Raw genomic sequence first — 20,141 nt, 5'->3', positions numbered from 1 at the left:
ACATTCTAGTAATCCTAGATTTTTTACAAGTAGGCTTTAATAAGGGCTTAGACCTAGTACGCTGAAAGTTCAGTTCTCAGCATTAAGTGCTCTCTTTGATGTAAGGTTGGCGATACATGGGTTAAGAGGTTTAAGTCATGTGTGAGATTACCTCCTTCATTTAAGCTTAGCTTCCCACAGTGAGATTTCAATTTTGTCTTATCTAGTCTTTCCCAACCCCCATTTGAGCCACTAGAATCAATTTCAATTAAAACATTCCCATTTAAGACAGGCTTTTTAGTAGTTATTATTTCTTCTAGAATGGGGATTTGTGCTCTCTGCTTTATCCCCTTATACACTTCTTGATGACTGAGTGACTGTTCAACCAGACCCAGCAGTGGCGTACATACAGAAGTAAGGGCCCCATAGCAAGGATCAAACCAGCCCCCCCACCCCACCCCAATCCCCCCCAAAAACTGAAGGGTTTCTGCCTAAACCCCTTTCAGTGATCCTTTGGCCATTTTTCCACTGCTTCATTTGCTAAAAGTTGTTCCTTTAGAGGGTAGAGTCCTGACCAAGTTTTCACCTCCAGTAGAAGAGGACATAATCCCAACTAGCATGGTTTACCGCTATGGTAGTTGCGCCCCTGAGCCCCGGTGTTCCTTCCAAAAGTAGTGTCAGACTTTCATAGGTCGCAGGAAATTGTGCTTTCATGTTTTTGCAAAAATTCAGCAAATGAATGAGAGGAAGAATTTAGTTAAGTTAGATGTTAGAAAGTGCATAGTTAAAGGGATTTACGATTACACACTTTCTGTCTTGTTAGCACCCTGAAATTGTGACTACTTTCTCCACTCTCTAGTAGCTTCCAGATATTTCAGTTTTCAGAGATATAAATTTTTATTTTTTTAACTGATGGCCTATTCTCAGCATCAGTATCTGATCGGTGGGGTCCGATGTGCTAACAAAGGACAGAAAGTGTCTAATCATACTTCCCAGATGGATCACAAATGCTATTTGCCCAGCATATTCTTCTGCTGGACTCATAGCACTGTTCGGCCTTTCAGCCCATTCTGCTAGGGCTACGGCGACTTCTTGGTCTGAAAGAGCTTGTGCCTCAATTGACCAAATATGCAGGGCAGCTCCATGTACTTGGAGTTCTCTGAACACCAGTTTTAAACCTAGACTAGACCTAGTATATAATGAGGATTTATCCTTTGGTAAGAAAGTTCTTCAGGCTGTAGTCCCTCCCTAAAAGTCAAGCTAGTTTATTCTGTGAAAAGAAGAAGCAGCATGCTATCTTGAGGCAAAATCCCCAATTGCACGTTTTTCAGTGTGAATTCACAGCAAAAACCACAAGCTAACAATGCAGTTTTGTATTGAAGTAAACAACCATTAGTTAAAAACTAAAAAGTGCTGAACAAAACACGTGCAGATTCCGCACTGAATTTTGTAGGCAGATTTTCTAAATCTGTTGTGTGAACATATCCTTAGAGTAGAAGATTATGCCTTGACCTATATTTTTATTTTGCATTATTACTACATACATATGATCAATAACCGTCCTTTGAAAAATCCAATATTACACACGACTGGGAAGCAAACTGAAATGTCTCTAGTGATTAAAGAGGAACTCTGGGCTATAACGGCCTAGCCTCTGGATCATCCGACACTTGTAAACCCCCATTGATTAGCTTTTTCAATCTACCATGGCACTGGTAACTATCATTGTATGGATGGAAGCAGAAAACCTGTACACTGTGTAGTTTCCAGCACCAACATACCGAAACTTGGTTCCATTCACATGCACAGCCCTTACACAGCATGCAAAGCTGTCTGCCTCTGGCTCCATACACAGTGTAGTTTCCAGCCCATGGCTGCCCAAAGCTGCTGATGTGTGGGGATGCTGGGTGTCGGACCCCCACTGTACTGATATTGATGACCTATCCTGCGGATGGGCCATCAATGTGTAGCCCAGGGAACCCCTTTTAAAGGCTGTAGTCACCTCGAGTAATGTAATTGAAGGCTGCAACCTTAAAGGGGTTGTCTCATCATGGACAATGGGGGCGTATCGTTAGGATATGCCCCCATTGTCTTATAGGTGCTGGGACCCGCACCTATATAGAGAACGGAGCCCCGCAAGTGAAGGAGGGCGCACTGCGCAGCCGCCCTCCATTCATTTTCTATGAAGCCAGCGAAAATAGCCGAGCACTGGCTCGGCTATTTCCGTCAGCCCCATAGAAATGAATTCGGTACGCTCCCATGCACTTTTTTGGGGAGTTGGCTTGGTGGTGGCCGGACCGGAGTCCTCCAACCTCCACCTTGCGGGGCTCCGTTCTCTATATAGGTGCGGGTTCCAGCGGTGGGACCCGCACCTATAAGACAATGGGGGCATATCCTAGCGACAGGGCTGTGGATTCGGAGGCAATTTTGGGTACCTGGAGTCGGAGTCGGCAAAAATGAACCGACTCCGACTAAATTGAAATTGTAATAAAAAAAATTTCAAAAAGCAAGTTTAAATGTCCCAATTCACAAAAAGTTATAATTAAATGGAATTTGTCACCTGCTTTTAGCATTTTAAGCTTTCAACATTGCCATGTTCAATAAAGTATGCAGTGCCCAGCCCGCCTTAATTTGAAGCCCAAGAACGCCTCCTGATCCTGAAATAACCTCCCACAGCCCCGGCAAACGGTTCCGCCCCCTCGCCACATCATCTTCTACCTTCAAGAAATGCCCCGTTCTTCCTGTCAGCCACCAGAAATCTCGCGCAGGCGCAGTGCGGCCTGCGCGATCATCAAGCTCCTGAGGCAACAGCGCTCAGATTACGTCACTGGGCTCGGCGCATGCCCAGTGAGACTTTTGAGGCTGTTGCCCCAGGAGCTTGATGATCGCTCAGGCGGTCCTGCGCGAGATTCCTGGCGACCGACAGGAAGAAGAACGGGGCATTTCTTGAAGGTAGAAGATGACGTGGCGAGGGGGCGGAACGGTTTGCTGGGGCTGTGGGAGGTTATTTCAGGATCATGAGGCGTTCTTAGGCTTCAAATTAAGGCGGACTGGGCACTGCAGGGGGGCGTCACTGGGCTCCAGAGAGGAAAAAAACACCCCTCTGGGCACCTTGGAGCTTCATTAGCATATCAGAAAAAGAGCTTTTTTTATCAAAATGACAACGAAATAAAGTAAGAAGACCACTGCAGGAAATAAGGTACTTTATTGAACAAAGTTGAAAGCTTAAAGGGATTCTGTCACCTCGTATAACACAAATTCAGATTTTAAACCAGTCATGCTCCACAGCTTACCTTGAATCGACTGTGCTGTTCTATATTGTAATCCGTCCAGCAGTTTTGCAGAAAAACTACTTTTATAAAACCCTGAAGGTGCCCAGAGGGGCATTATGTTCCCCTTTGTGTGCCCAGTAACGCCCCTCTTACAGTGCCCAAAACGCCTTCCTCCAGAATCCCTAACCGCCCACAGCGTCTCATCCCTCTCTTCCCTGACGGCCGAGTGAAGTCTCGCGCGAGCATCGGACGTCACTGGGCTCGGCACATGCCCAGTGACGACGATGTCGAAGCTCCTGCCCTCAGTCTCCAGCAAATCGCACTGGCGCAGCCCTCAGTGGGTACTGCGTCTGCGCGAGACTTCGCTCGGCCGTCAGGGAGGGGGAGGAGAGGGATGAGACGCTGTGGGCGGTTAGGGATTCTGGAGGAAGGCGTTTTGGGCACTGTAAGAGGGGCGTTACTGGGCACATAAAGGGGAACATAACGCCCCTCTGGGCACCTTCAGGGTTAATTTGCATAATTATAAAAGTCATTTTTCTGCAAAACTACTGGACGGATTACAATATAGAACAGCACAGCCAATTCAAGGTAAGCTGTGGAGCATGGCTGGTTTAAAATCTGAATTTGTGTTATACGAGGTGACAGAATCCCTTTAAAATGCTAAAAGCAGGTGACAGATTCCCTTTAATTACTTCTCTACTGTAAGAATAAAGGCCAATGCATGCAGTGCGTCACGTTACCGCAAAACAAACACGTTAAGTGACCATGAAGAAGCATGCTTTTCATATGCTTCACTATATGGCACGCAACGCACAGTTAAGGAGCGGCAATACTTATACTTTCCATTGTGTTGTGTTCCGCTGTTACAGGGAACGCAACACCCATGGTTAGACTAGCCTCTCACTGATAACTGATTAAGTAAATATGTGTTTTGCAGGACTAGAGACACTTGTATAAGTGAAGGGAATGGATAGTCAATAGTTCAAGACTGAAGCTGTAAACCATTTGAAAAACTGCTGTCATTCAGCTAAGGCTATAAAAACTTGTAAACTCAGATTGTTAGCTTAAACTTTAAACATGACTATGGGATTCTACTAGGGCAGGGATGGGCAAACTGCGGCTCTCCAGCTGTTGTAGAACTACAACTCCCAGTATGCCCAGTCTGCCTACAGCTATCAGCCTACAGCAGGGCATGATGGGATTTGTAGTTTTACAACAGCTGGAGAGCCGCAGTTTGCCCATCACTGTACTAGGGAAATCAGGTTTTACAATAAATGCCCCTTCCTGGATCCTCCCACTGCCCGATCTTCAGCAGAAGATCAGCACACAAAGGAGAAGGCAGCAGCTTCCTAGCCAGTAGTTCTGTGGTAATGACATGTATGTTGCCTTTCTTTCCTTCAAGGAATGTATAAAATACATTCGCATATTAAATACAGAGGAGTCGGAGTCTGAGTCGGAAGTACCAAAAAACTGAGGCGTTGGAGTCGGAGCATTTATCTACCGACTCCACAGCCCTGCCTAGCGATATGCCCCCATTGTCTATGATGACACAACCCCTTTAATTCCTTCATCCATTTCAGAGTTCTGATATGAAGGTTGCAACCTGCAACTAGTTTTACACTTTCTCATGTGGATGTGGTTTTCCCAGCAATCTACTGTATGTTTGATATGAGGTTTGTGTGCCGTCACTAGCCCTCGTGTCCGTACTGCTTCTCTCTTCTACAGCTCATAGGATATATTCTCCCCTGTGCAGTGTGTGTGATCACTCCCCCTCCCCCCACAGAGTCCGTTTTAGTTCTCTACACTTTCTGTACACTCATGCAGCCTGAGTGTGAGATCACTCCTTGAGTGGGTTCTCTCCTCTCTACAAAGCCATGTGATAGCTACCACCTCCCTTCTGATATCTCTTATCATTGAAGAAATGGACGGGAGATCAGAAAGGAGTGGAGTTTGAGTGTAAAGAGAGCACAGATGATGCCAAACTCCTAATCTGCATATTAGGAGAAAACATATCGTAACTCTGAAAAAGAGCTTCAGATCAACAAAAAAACATCACCTTAATCAGGTGACCTACAGCTTTATTTCTATGGAAACAGCTGGAAAAGGTGGTCATGGTGACAGGGTTTGTCCAGTACAAGCTGGCTTGCACTCCACTGTTTCCATAATTCCCATTGTAATGAATGACACCTCTGCATAGCGCTCTGGGAGTTACAGTTGCAGCTATTTGCATAGTCCCCATTAGCTAGACTGGGAGCTACAGAAACGGCAGAGTAAGGCCCCCTGCACACAACCATTTCCCTCCCCCCCCGTTTACTGGCCGTTTTTTGCGTTTCGTATACGGAACCATTCATTTCAATGGTTCCGCAAAAAAAAAAAGAATGTACTCCGTATGCATTCCGTTTCCGTAATTTCAGTTTTTCCTTTCCGTTTAAAGATAGAACATGTCCTATTATTGCCCGCAAATCACGTTCCGTGGCTCCATTCAAGTCTATGGGTCCGCAAAAAAACGGAACACATACGGAAATGCATCCGTATGTCTTCCGTTTCCGTTCCGTTTTTTGCGGAACCATCTATTGAAAATGTTATGCCCAGCCCAATTTTATCTATGTAATTACTGTATATGCCATACAGAAAAACGGAACAGAAACGGAAACGGAACAACGGATCCCTGAAAAACGGACCGCAAAACACTGAAAAAGCCATACGGTCGTGTGCAGGAGGCCTAATGCTCGAATGTTTTCATGAGCCCAGCCGTCTGGGGCCAGTACTTATTCCCATCTTACACGTCTCCACGATAAGATGGGACAACCCCTTTAAGGCTCATGCACACTGTTCTTATGGGGTCCAAAGAAGCATCACACAAAGAGAAGACTTCTGTAAGCCTCAGTATGAATTTAAAAGCATACAAAAGTACAGCAGAGGGCTCCTGCCCCACTATGGAAATCCTATTACTGCCATGTGCATTATCCTCTAAATAAAATTCTTATTAAATGTGAAAATGCAATTTCTTAATATATATCTCACGAATGCCTCTGTTATCTTTTATCACACTTCTCTTTAGATTTCTGCAGAAGTCGTCTTCGGTGGTGACCTCTGCTTCAAACCGTGCCTATGCAACTGAGCCTGAAGGGGTACGTAGTCAAAGTACATTGAAATAAAAGCACTCATCTCCCAGAAATGTAAGACGTTTTACATTCTGTATATTCCTTATGGCTCACGTGCACAACCATTGGCTGTTTTGCGGTCTGTGTACATTCTGCATTTTGCGTAACGCAACAGCTGGCCCCTAATAGAACAGTCCAATCCTTGTTCATAATGCGGACAAGAATAGGACATGTTGTATAATTTTTCGTATGGCACGGAACGGATGTGTGCGGATGCGGACAGCACATGGAGCATCGTTTGCGACCCCATTGGGTCCACATCCCCCCCCCCCCCCCCCCGCATGAGCCCTTAATGCATTTTAGATGATTTATAAATTATATTAGCCTTAATGCTGAAATTATACTTCGGTATGTACAGTGCTTAGTACATATGCTCAGCACTGATGTAATTTCTCCTGATGTGCAAATATCCCATATACTCTAGAAAACAATCTGATTTGATAATATCCAGGATTGGTCTCTGTACATCCAGATGTTTGCTTCATCTTTGCAGGGTAATAAGGCAGTGCTTGTCACAGGATGTGATTCAGGTTTTGGATTTTCATTGGCAAAGCATCTCCACGACAAAGGATTCACTGTGTTTGCAGGATGCTTGTTGAAGGTATGTCACCATAAGGGTACACTCGTGGGTGGCAGATGTGATGCAGAAACGTCTGTGCCTGTTACATATCAACTGATTAACCATTGAGTCAGACCAGAATAAGGAATTATACCTCTTTCGGCTCACTATCAATTTAACATGTGATTGTTGGCTGAATCCTTAAGGTTTGCACTTCCTGATTGTTGGGCAGATTATCGGGGACAAACGGTCCTACAAACACTCATTCCCCATAGTCGGCCTAGATCATCGTTTGTGCAGACACCTAAATGATCGTTTCTGGGCCGCAGATCATGCTGTGTAAAACGGGGATCTGCTACCCAGAAACAATGCAGCTGTATGAGGATGAGCGATCGTAATAGCCATCTCTTGTCCTCATACTATGGAGGTGATCTCTGCATGTAAATGCAGCTCTTCACCTCCACTAATGAGCCGGCGACTGTCGAGAAAGAACACTTTCTTCCTGACAATTGTGTGCTGGTTCGCTGCATGTAAATGCAACATTAGACTGTTCTGATTCAGCTAGAAGATCTGCAGGGAGAGTCCGTTCCCTCAGAGAGGCAATATGTCACACTCAGAATACCTCCATGTACTGATGAAGAGCAATGACTCCTGTCTCTGGTCTGGTTGATGACCTGAGTTGTATTTCAAGGCTCTTTAAAGGGCGCTTTCATACGTAGTGGGGAAAAAAAATCAGTTACAGCTTTCACTGCTAAAACCTCGTACAGTACAGGTTTTCTGGATTTTGTTCACCATGGATTTCCCCCCACTACATTGAAAGGGGTGACACCTCCAACGGTAAAAAGTTGACACACCGCAAATTAAAATCCACTTTGCAGATTAATTTCCGTGCCGATTTTTATTTTTTTATCAAAATGTGTGGATGAAATTTGGATTTCATTGAAGGTTTTACCCTGGAAGATATGGACTCTAGGTAGCACTTTTAGGGTACATCTACACTTCCAGGACAAAAAAAAAAAAGCAACGAAAACCACATCCACTACATGTGGATTTTGCAACAGGAAAGGGTGAAGTAAATTGACATGCTGCGCGTTTTCAATTTACACTGCAGTTTTTGTACACAGCGTGTGGTTGAGCTTTCTTAAAATTACATCCACTTTGCTGGTACTGTACAACGATGCAGATTTACTGGACGGAAATCTGCAAGGGCAAATCTGCTGCTCTTCAGTCACATGTGAACTCCGCCTTAACATGCCAAGTCTGACTTTTCTGGACCTCTGTGCTAAACTAATTTTGCAGAAAGTACAGCTCTTTTCAAGGTGTATATGTCGCAGGGAAATGATGAAAATGGAGATTTGATCAAATCCCTAAGGGAAATGATGAAAATGGATGTACCTAAGGTAGATAGAGGCCCATTAGATGGAAATAACATTGTGGGGATCGTATTAGATATAAAAAATAATTTATACCAAATTGGTACCTCAGTTGGAATTTTCTTCATTTCCCTGCGACATATACACTGGGATACACAAAGAAAAAAACACTAGTTTTGAAGTAATGCCAGGGAGCCGTTTATAGGAGATAAAACTACAGCGAATCGTCAAGTAGCTGCAGTGGCTGACTGTCAGCCAAATGTGTTGTAGGTTGTGCTGTGACATGTCTGTGTAGCTCCGTACTCAATATTGTCAGTATCACTACAACCTGTACTTATGTGGCTTCTGCCAATGGTTCGTTTGTGACATGATCACATCTACAACATAGCAACACTTGCTGAATAATAAAGTAATTGTGTGAAATATCAATAGCAATATTACAGAACAGGGAAATAACGCAAGATCAACAGATCTGATGAGTCTTATACTCTGCACAAGATAATTGATGTAACACTTGGAGGCAGAAAACCTTCTGATTTTGCGTGCAGTAATTTTCCTCTGTATTTTAATAATTTTATTGCTATTCTTTCTTCGCTGCAGTATATTGCTGGTAAGATATGTTTTTTTTTTTTTGTTTTTTTTTTGGGGATGGGGGTGACTTTCAGGGCAGATTTACTAAGCTTGGTGTTTCATATGCCAGTCTTAAAAAGACGTGCCAAACTTATTAAAGAGGCCTCTTTAAAAATTAGGATTCTCTATTTTTGAGGCAGAAACTGAAATGTGGAGATTTCAGCTTTAATTTACACTAGTTTCTGTTGGGCACCATTTTTGTAAAATGTAAGGAAGTGTTGCAAGGTGCAGATATAGTATGCACATTAATTTCCAATTTTTTTTTTTAATACCAATGGCATAAAACTATTAGTCCCCTTTCACACGGGCTAGCATTCCGTGCGGGCGCAATGCCTGAGGTGAACGCATTGCACCCGCACTGAATCTGGACCCATTCACTTCAGTTGGGCTGTGCAGATGAGCAGTGATTTTTCACGCATCAGTTGTGCGTTACGTGAAAATCGCAACATGTTCTATATTCTGCGTTTTTCACACAACACAGGCCCCATAGAAATGAATGGGTCTGCGTGAAAATCGCAAGCAAGTGCGGATGCGGTCGGATTTTCACGCATGGTTGCTAGGAGATGATAGGGATGAAAGCAACCCCGGACACCATTAAAGTGTATTCCCTGTATTATTTTCCCTTATAACATGGTTATAAGGGAAAATAATAGCATTCTTAATACAGAATGCTTACTAAAATGTGGATTGAGGGGTTAAAAAATAAAAAGAATTAACTCCCCTCATCCAATTGATCGCGCAGCTGGCATCGTCTTCTTGCTGCTTCTTTCAGGACCTGCAAAAGGACCTTTGACATCACGTGGTGACATCAGCGCAGGTCCTGCTGAATGAAGATAGAAAATTACATCATCAAAGGTCCTTTTGCAGGTCCTGAAAGAAGATGATTGCTGCTGCGCGATCTATTGGATGAGGCGAGTTCATTTTTATTTTATTTTTTTAACCCCTCAATCGACATTTTAGTAAGCATTCTGTATTAAGAATGCTATTATTTTCCCTTATAACCATGTTATAAGGGAAAGTAATAATAAAATGAATAGAACACCTAACCCAAACCCGAACTTCAGTGAAGAGGTTCGGGTCTGGGTACCACATTCAGTTTTTTTTCACTCGCGGGGAAAAAACTGAACATCGGAACGCAATCGCAGTCAAAACTGACTGCAATTGCGTGCCTACTCGCGCGGTTTTCCCGCAATGCACACGCAACGCATCCAGAGCAAATCCATTACGCCCGTGTGAAAGAGGCCTTAAAGGGATTGTTCCATCTCGCTGTTTCCATGGTAACATGGGACTAAGCATCTTCTCCCAGAGGCCACTTTTACGGAAACAGTCGAGCAGGCCAGGGCTCCGCTGTTTCCATAATTCAAATTGTAGTGAATAGGGTCTATGCCAGCAGTGTAGCAGAACAAGCTACACTGTTTCTGTAACTCGCTTCTGACAACCCCTTTAATAAATCTACACTGTGTTTTTTTTTCACAGAGATAACTGCTTGTTGTGCTACAAAAAAAATGATAGTAGTTTATGGGAATGTCTAATACAAGAAAGAGAAATGAATAGTTAGGAGACAGTGGTTGTCCAGTGAATGACATTTAGATTTCATTCTTCATCGTTTTAGCCCAAAATAAAAGTGTAAGCACTGGCCTGTTAGGCTGCCATGGACAACACCTGCAAATGTTCTGTGCTGTAAGGGTACAGCCACACTTAGTGGGTCCACTTGAGATTTTGCAGATTGAAAACCCGCATCACAAGTCAGTTTATGGTGCGGGTTTTCTCCTCAGTGTGTGGGTGAGATTTCTAAAATCTCATTCATTTTGCTTGAACTGCAGATGCTGCAGATTTTCTACTTTAAATTCTTCTGTGGAAACGCCACACTGTATACACCACGTGTGGCCGTACCCTTATGGTCGTTAATAGCTCCAGAGTACCCAGTTGTAACTACAGCTTATAATATTGCAACCATAGAACAAAGGAGATGCTGGTGTGAAGGAGCTGGACAGCATGAATAGTGATAGGATGAAGACCATACAGTTGAATGTTGTGAAGGATGAAGAAGTGAACAGAGCGGTGGAGATCATAAAAGAAAACTTGAAAGATGCACAAAAGGGTGAGTGCATGATCATATACTGCATGCATATACTAAATGTTGTATGAACGTTGCAGTCCAAATGAAACTCTGAATTGAAATGGATATTATCCAAATGGCCTTAATACAATGGTCATTGGCCTGCAGCTATCTTATGTGTATAGATGGTCTTATGCCATATAAAGATGATCCGTCAGACACTTTTGCCTACTTTTATAAGCTCTATCGATTGTCGTACCTTAAAGGGTTATTCCGATCTCAGTCATTGGGGGCATATCATTAGGATATACCCCCATTGTCTGATAAGTGCGGGTCCCTATGCTTAGAACAGAGCTTGTCAAGTCCCGGAGGGGCAATCCTTTGGGAGCGCCGAAAATAGTCAGCCCCATGGAAGTAAATGGAGCGGTGGCCGCTCTTGCGTGGTGTGCCTCCCATTTGTTTCAATAGGACTTCCAAAAGGAATAGGAATTAATGGAGAAAGGCTGCGCATTCACTATGCCTCCGAGATGGGAATAACCCTTTAACTCAAACCCCTTTCCCACTAACACATAATATTTTGGTGAAAAAAATGTGTACAATTTTTTTTATATTCTTTTTCGCAAATTAATCCAGAGTTGTGAAGCCTTCAGTTTGGTAACTCACGGCCAATGTCTTCTGATCCTAAAAGGCTAAACATATTCCACTATTGTTCTGTATCTTAGTTGAACTTTCCTTGTTCATAATGCTTTGCATACAGTGAGCACATTCATTAATAAAATAAGAAATGAATCCCGGCACACCGGGTCTGAAGGTGCTGGCTGTAGGTTCCCACCCCAGTAATCTCTGCTGGGATACTTCTGAATTAAGAAGTGTGCATGATTTTTGATCTACACATGTCATTGATTTACCACCTAGTTCTTCTTAGATCATATTCCCGGAGCATGTTATATGATTGATGAATTTACTTGGGCACATCAAATATCTTGCTTTTGTCCAGGACTATGGGGCCTAGTAAACAATGCTGGAATATCTACATTTGGAGAAGTGGAGTTCAGCAGTATGGAGACTTACAAAGAAGTCGCTGAAGTGAATTTGTGGGGCACTGTCCGAACTACCAAAGCCTGTCTCCCTCTGATTCGAAGAGCTAAAGGTAACAAGGTTTTGGGTGGCTATGTGCAGGGCTGCCACTGCTGTATAGGGCCCAGAGCTTCATAGTATACTGGGGAATCTGGGCATATCCTGCAAACAGCCCTGCCAGTGCTGCTGGTGGAGGAAACTGTAGAGGAGAAACCCCTGCGGTGATCCATACAGGGAAAGACGCTAACCTTTCATAGGTTGTAGAGAAGCACATGTGCAGTCTCTGCCTCCTCAGACACTCAGGCTGGTGAGTAGGGCTCTGTGTGTGTGAGTGGCTGGTTGGGGTGGGCAGTCCTCCTCCTGGCAGGTTCTGGGTCCTGGATGCAACCTTCTCCCTACTTACACTTCTTCCTTATTACTGTCCCGTGTTTATAAAAATGTATGTACACACGTCAGGAGGTTTAACCCTTTCACTGCCTCTCTAAACCCATCATTTTCTCAGCTGCAAGACGGGCAGTGAAATGGTTGCATTTCCTGACTTAAATAAATATTTTTTATACACCTAGGACAATGTCTGGAGGAGTCAGCACAGCATTGATGTTTCCTCTGCCTATCCTTTGGTGCTGTCTTACACCCATCCCTGCTAATACCTGTAAAAATCATAGTATAAAATCCACAGCAGAAGAAAGGGATCAGGCCAGTTACCCTGGAGTAGAATTACGTTCTGTAGGCGAGCTGTTATATTACATATTTTGTTTTATTTTATTTTTAACATAGTGAGGGACATTTATCAAGTCTAATGTTCCCATTCACCATCTTGATACCCTTTTTGTCAGACTAAGATGTACTTAATTTATTAATGCATCTCAGGCAGTCCGTTCTCCAGACACTGAACTCTACGTCAGCCAGAGGCTAGCGTGTACTACAGCTATAACTTTCACCAGTTTCTGGTGTAAGTTATAGTAAATCTGGCGTCACAAATTATTGCACAGATATGGCACGAGCCATAATTTGCGACCCTTTTACGGCACTGTTGTGGCGTACAGTCATTAGTAAGTACCCCTTAGTATATATTTTTTGAACTTTTGGAGTCTGATGAAGCTCTGTGATTACATCTAGATGATCAGTATTAGTTTAAACATCTCATCATGTAAATATTCACCTTTGTCAAATCGCAAGTCTACAGAGATATGTGAGAAGACAACGTCAATAGAGGTCCGCCAATCGCTAGAATAAAGCGACTGTAGTGATCTTCCAGTGAGTGTTGCCTTTTGGTGCCTAACTGCTTTTTGAGGCTAGGTGTACAAGTTGAGGTCACTGTGCAGTTTTCCGCAGTTGCCTCTGCTTGGAACTCCTGATAAAGAGCCAGAATAAAGTCAACGACTGTTACAACTGTTCTGGTGGACTGAAGCTGTCCTTGTATTATATGATGGCCTTTCATTTGAATGGTTGATGTGTAATGCCACATATTTCCTGCATCGGTACTCTAGGGATAATGCTTGGCTAGCTGTGCCTTCCAGCAAAATCAGCTGGTGGAACCACCCCTTTAAATATCAGAGCGCTGCAGATACAGGAGTTTCATAATGGACAATTGTAGATTGCTCAAGAAGTGTCCAGAAGATACAGCAGAGAATTTAGATTTTTTTTTTTCAAATGAGAATGGGATGTAATCTATAGCATGCAGATGGAGAGATAATTGGTATGCGGGAGGGGCCCTAACAAATTATCGGGCCCTGGAATTACTGATAGTGACCCTGGCTATGTGTAGTGAGAAATAAGTAACATGTTTGCCCTTTAAAATGGTCACATAAAGTCGCTAACTGGAGATATTACATATAGCAGCCTGGAATATTCGTGGCAGCCTAATGCCAGCCTACATTTTTGATAGCACTTTGTCCCCCAACAACAGAGTTGGGAGGCCCCTATACCCATTAGATGGTCATCTGGTTAGGGCCACAGTAAACTATTATTTTAGTAATAGAGTATTCTACCGATTTTATTTTTATGATTAATCGAGTACTCTAATAAGAAAAAATGAATTAATAGACTGTTTTCCTTTTATAAAAACTCATCAGACCCCCTGCCATCAGTTCCCAACACCGTTCGTTCCCCCCGTGTGATCAGCCCAAGTGGATCAGTTCCCCCCAGTGCCATCAGCTCCACTATCCCCCCAGTGCCATCAGCTCCACTATCCCCCAGTGCCATCAGCTCCACTATCCCCCAGTGCCATCAGCTCTCTCCCACCATCCCCCAGTGCCATCAGCTCTCTCCCACCATCCCCCAGTGCCATCAGCTCTCTCCCACCATCCCCCAGTGCCATCAGCTCCACTATCCCCCAGTGCCATCAGCACTCCCCCACCACAGTGCCATCAGCTTGCCCCCCTAAGTGCCAGTCCGAGTGATGAACCAGGCGGCAGTAGTCCAGAGTGCCCCGGACAGCAGAAGGGAAGTCATCCAGCCATAGAGCATGACTCGGTGACATATATTACAGAGAAGAAGATGTTACCCCCCCCCCCGACATGTCAGTCTTTACTGTAGTTCCGGCATTCTGTTCATGAAGGCACTCTCTCTCAGGTTCAGTCGCAGTCAGCCTGTGATGAGGACTTCTCCCCTGAGCACTGATTTATGGGGGGCTCCCTATAGTAGTTTCCATTCCTATTATTGCTGAGCCTGCAGCTCACACCCCCGTGTTTATTACATACGCCCCCTCCATGCTGATTGCCCTTCTCCAGACTCTTCAGCTTCTTGCTAATCGTCCCATTGACTGCGGAGTGGTAGTGCCGCTCGCTCGCAATCCCGCAGGGCTCTGGAAGCCCTGAGCTCAGCAGTAATGAAGTGCGCATCGCCTGCAGTCCTCGGCCGCCCGGATCAAGCGTTGAAACAATGTGTGTGTGAAGCAGTCAGTGGCATGCTAACCATGGAGAAAGGCCACATGACTGCCTCCCACCTGTGCCCCATAGCACAGTGCTGAACTTCATCTTTTCCCAACATAAATCTATTGTATTTTCCCACATCCACCACTAGAGAGAGCTCAGTGCAAAGATTTTTACAGCTTCCATTTAACTGTATAAATTCCTATGCACTGAGCTCCCTTTAGTGGTGGCTGCAGACTTAGTGGTGGCTGCAGACAGACAATTTTTTTCATGTTCTAAAGTGGAGATTTATTATTGTATTTATGTCAATTGTCTAGAGTAAATACATTGAGAAATATGGGGTAAAATTTTTCAAAACTGGTGTAAATTAAATCTGGTTTAGTTGCCCATGAGTCAAATTCCACCTTTCATTTTTCAGAGTTCTTTTGGAAAATGAAAGGTGGAATCTGATTGGTTGATATGGGCAACTAGGACAGTCTTCATTTACACCAGTTTTGATAAATCTTCAAGCAAAACACAACTTTTTTTTCTTCTCCGCTTAATCTGTGTTCAGTCCCAGAAGTTGCCCTTAAGACAGTGTTTATTCCTGTTTGTCACTTTGTAACCTATTAGCACCATATTGTTGTCCATACATCTGTGCCTATTACTTTACACGGGCTGAAGTTCCATTTTTGTAATATAAAGATGCCACTACAGTCAAAAAAGAGTTCAAATTGGCTGGTTAAAGGGGTTTTTCTAGGGTCAACATATTGATGGCTTGTCCGTAAGATTGAACATCAGTGTGGGTTTGACATCCAGCACCGCCACCCATCAGCTGTTTGTGGCAGCCGCAGGTTCCAGAAAAAAACTGTGTACAGAGCCACAGCTCCATACACTGCTCTGTGCAGTGGCTGTTCTTGGGTACTGAAATGAATGCTCCTATTTAAAGTGAATGGGGGCCGATCTGCAGTACCCTAGAATGTTCACTACACTGTGCAGAGCTGTGGTGTTCCAGGTCCATACTCTGTTTACTTCCAGAACCTTGAGGTGCCAGAGGTCAGAACCTTACCAATCTCACATTGATTACATATCTTACTGGAAGGTCATCAATATGTTACAAAGACAAAAAGTCATTGAGGACAACACTTCCTTCCTTTTTATAAGTAGTCTTTTATTCAGTAAACACCATAACACATACTAGCAATGTTTCGGCCTGTAAGTGAAGGGGTGATGCTCTGTCTCCCAACCACAACAGTGTAAGGCTAATCAAGTTACATTGTATTTGATGGATATACAGGTGAAACTCGAAAAATTAGAATATCGTGCAAAAGTCCATTTATTTCAGTAATGCAAATAAAAAGGAATTGCATTAATGCAGCTTAAAATTAGAATTTTGTGAAAAGGTTCAATATTCTAGGCTCAAAGTGTCACTCTAGTCAGCTAATTAATCCATATCCCCTGAGCAAAGAGTACCTCAAAATTGTGACTTTGGGGTTTCATAAGCTGTAAGCCATTATCATCCAAATTATAACAAAGGCTTGAAATATCTCGCTTTGCATGTAATGAGTCTATCTCATATGTTAGTTTCACATTTTAAGTTCCATTACTGAAATAAATGAACTTTGCACGATATTCAAATTTTTTGAGTTTCACCTGTACTATAATATAGGGTTCACTTCTTTAACTCCTTCCCAACCAGCACTGTACATGTACAGTGCTGTGGGAATTGAGTTTCCGACCAGCACCGTAATAGTACGGCGAGCTGATAAGACGTGGACAGAGAACCGGTCCCCTGCTGTTTCCGCCGGCTCCCCGCAATGCGATTGCAGGGTGACTATGACTGCTAAGGCAGTCAAAGACCTTACAAAGGGTGGCTGCCAGCTGCACAGGCCTATGAGGCACAGCCACAAGGCTGGGTCTCAAAGATATACTGACAGTCACAATGCATTACAATCCACTGTGTATTGTAAAAGGGATCAAACGTTCAAAAGTTTAACTGCCCTAGTCCATAATGACCTACTGTATAATATGACATGATCAACCAATCAGGTGAATGCCATAGAAAAAAATAACTGCAATTTTTTTGGTCACCTTGCTTCACAAATTGCGTAATATTGATCGATCAAAACATATGTACCCCAAAATAGTACTAACACTGTTACCTCAACCCAGCAAATAAACGAGCCCCCATACAAGACTATCTCCTGAAAAATAAAGTCTCTCAGGAAATGGCGATGAAAAAATAATATATATTTTTTTCATAAAACAAAAAAGGGGTAAAACACAATAAAACTATATAAAATTGGTATCTCTGTAATCATACTGAACAGTGGAATAAAGGTAACATGTCATTTTTCATGCATGCCGCCACAAATTCAAAAAAGCAATGGCATAATTGCTGCCTTTTCTTTATTTTGCTTTCCAAAAAGTGAAATAAAAAGTTATCAATCTAATATATAAAGCTGAGTATGTATGTCCTCTAAAGGAATCTGCACCGTCGCATTTACAATCACGAATTTTGGCACACGGGTACATCAGGTGTCCGGGAAGGTTTTGGACCAGGTCTCGGCTCTCTAGGACATAGCGTTCCTGAGAGATTCCAAAAAAATGCATTAGCCAATAAAGCTTGGTCACATGACCCTTATCAGCCAATAGAAGCTTGCAGTCCATTAGCCTCCACATACAGTTTTACTCCAGGTTTCCATAACAACCCAGCCGTTTTTCTTCACTGCTGTAGGTGAGCTTTAAAGGAAATCTGTCACGAGGATAATCGCTATTGAAGTAAAGCCATGGCCTAATAGCACTTAGTACCTTTTATTTCCAGATGTGCCTTTGTTCCAGCAATAGATGTTTTTATCCTCAGAAAATCCAGTTTATTTGGTATGCAAATGAGCCAGTAAGGTGCCCAGAGGGGCGTCACTCTTGCAGGAAGGAGCCCAGACACGCTCCCTGCCACAATGTGTCAACCCTCAAAAGACTAACTTAAAACCCCGCCCCTAGGTCCTGCTAAGCCACGCCCTGATCCGCTCAGGCCATGCCCCCTCCCACTCCTCAGCCGACAGGGATTGAAAAAATTAAGTTAAAATTCAACTTCTGTCAGCTGCACAGGTGGGAGGGAGGGTGACTTTCTCCCTGCAGCTCACACAGTGCTGCTGTCTGAGAGTGAGCTGTTCAAAAGGACATCCTTGTGTCCGTTCAGGCCCTGCGGCAGATGGAGGACAGGGAGTCTGAAAGCTGGACTGTCCGGCCTAAAACTGGACCTCTGGCCACCCTAGGGGCAGTCTGCTGTGGAGGTCACAGTTAAGGGGATGGTCCGCTATGGAGATCAGTGTTAAGGGGCAGATTGCTGTAAAGGCCACTGTTAAGGGGGCGGGCCCCTGTGGAGGTCACTGTCAAGGGGGTGGTATGCTGTGAAAGTCGCTGTTAAAGGGGAAGGCTGCTGTAAAGGTCAAAGTTAAGGGGGTGGGCTGCTGTGGAGGTTCAATTTTAAGGGACGGGGCACTGTGGGAGGGGGGGGATCAGTGTTAAAGGTCGGGGTGCTGTGGAGGTCACTGTCATAGTGGATTGTGTTGATATCTTTTTAACGACACATACAAACATTAAATGAAATAGAATAAATATACCCGGGTCCTTCAGTTAGTGTTGTATATACCCCAAACCCCAATCCATCAGAATCTGCCCTGCAAAAGCCAAAAAGTGGTCTTTCCCTTGTTAACCCTGCCATGTGCCCAAACAGCAGTTTATGTCTACATTTATGGCATTTTAGTACCTAGTAAAACCCGCCGATCATTGAAAGTAGTGTAGTGTATGTCTCAGATGGCACTGAAATGCTATGCACATTATCTGCTATCTGCTGCACATTCATTTCTTCAAAATACTTGTGGCATCAAAATGTTCACTCCACCCTTTAATACCTTAATGGGCGGAGTTTACAAAACTGGGTCACTTTTCAGGGGTTCCATTTATTTCACTCCAGATCCTTTACAGTATAAGCAATGTAACTCATCACATTTAGCCTCAAAATCACATGGTGCTCCTATACTCTTGAGCCATGTTAAAATGTCTAGGAAAAAATTGGGGCCAAATGTTTTTAAGAGCAGTGAACACAGCATATTAATAAGAGGGCTTCGTTTTTATACTGGCACATGATAGGCACAACATATTGGGCAATGAATTGCCATATCTGTGGAAAAATTGCAATTTTCACTTTGCATCATCTGCTTTGAATTAGTTTTTGCAAAACACCTATGAGGTCAAAATGCTCACTAAATATCTGGAAGGGTGTAGTTTCTGAAATTATTAGGGCTGCATGTAGGATGTGGGACAGTTTTCTAGACATGTTCTGTGTGTGACCTGTGCAAAGGTCATTGTACAAAGAAAGAATAGATACGTTTTGACAATCGCATACTGTGAATGGTGGATCCTGTCTTATCTATACACAGAGGTGATATCATTACATGCAGGATTAGAATGACCGATAAGCAGGTAACTGCAGTAATGTGATTTGTGCAGACCAAGAAATGGCGCCTATTAGACTTTATGGCTAGTGCAAAAACTGCATGATTTTATGGTTTTTGATTAAAACAGAAGTAACTAAGCACTCTCAGGATATCTGAATCATTTGAAATTTATTCGCATATATTAAATATAGTAGGTGGCAATAATCTAGACGGCGGTAATTAATAACACAAAATATCTGATAAAACTAAACAAACTAAAACATACCCAAGTCCTCACATGCAATGCTAAAATGACATATAACAAATGGAATGCAATAATCTAAAATAGGCTAAAAATCAAGGAATAAAATGGAATAATCGATTCACACTTCTATCATGAATAGCAGTAAATCGTATAAATATTCGTATGAGATATTAACAACGAAAGTTTTTAAATCGCTGGGTAAAATCGAACGGTCTTACCGTCTCACTTGAAGGGTCGACAAAGTACTGTGGTCCTCTAGATGTGTAGACCAGTAGTTCGTCCTAAATTCGCACACTGGCAACTGTTTGGCACGTGTAGTCAGACCTTCACCATGGAATCAGGTCTTACAGGTTGCTCATCGAATATACCATTCGTGTGGCGGACGCTCCGTCTTTGTGACAATACGGTAAAATCCTCCAGCTTCCCAAGTGGTCCAAAGTTACTACTTTGTGCTACTGAGGAAGGGGTAATG

General features: G+C 43.3%; 1 protein-coding gene across 1 annotated transcript in view; it reads left to right on the top strand.

The window, feature by feature from the left end:
- BDH1 (3-hydroxybutyrate dehydrogenase 1) overlaps positions 1 to 20,141 on the top strand; it is a 39,766-nt gene that overhangs the window by 11,228 nt on the left and 8,397 nt on the right. The window contains exons 3-6 of the mRNA XM_040428322.1: positions 6,313 to 6,382; positions 6,909 to 7,016; positions 10,937 to 11,078; positions 12,034 to 12,186. Coding sequence (XP_040284256.1) covers positions 6,313 to 6,382; positions 6,909 to 7,016; positions 10,937 to 11,078; positions 12,034 to 12,186 — 473 coding nt within the window. The remainder of the gene's footprint in view (positions 1 to 6,312; positions 6,383 to 6,908; positions 7,017 to 10,936; positions 11,079 to 12,033; positions 12,187 to 20,141) is intronic.

The sequence above is a fragment of the Bufo bufo genome, chromosome 4 (assembly GCF_905171765.1).
Source record: "Bufo bufo chromosome 4, aBufBuf1.1, whole genome shotgun sequence".
Lineage (NCBI taxonomy): Eukaryota > Metazoa > Chordata > Amphibia > Anura > Bufonidae > Bufo > Bufo bufo.
The sequence above is the reverse complement of the archived record's forward strand: the minus strand, read 5'-3'. Positions and strand labels throughout refer to the sequence as shown.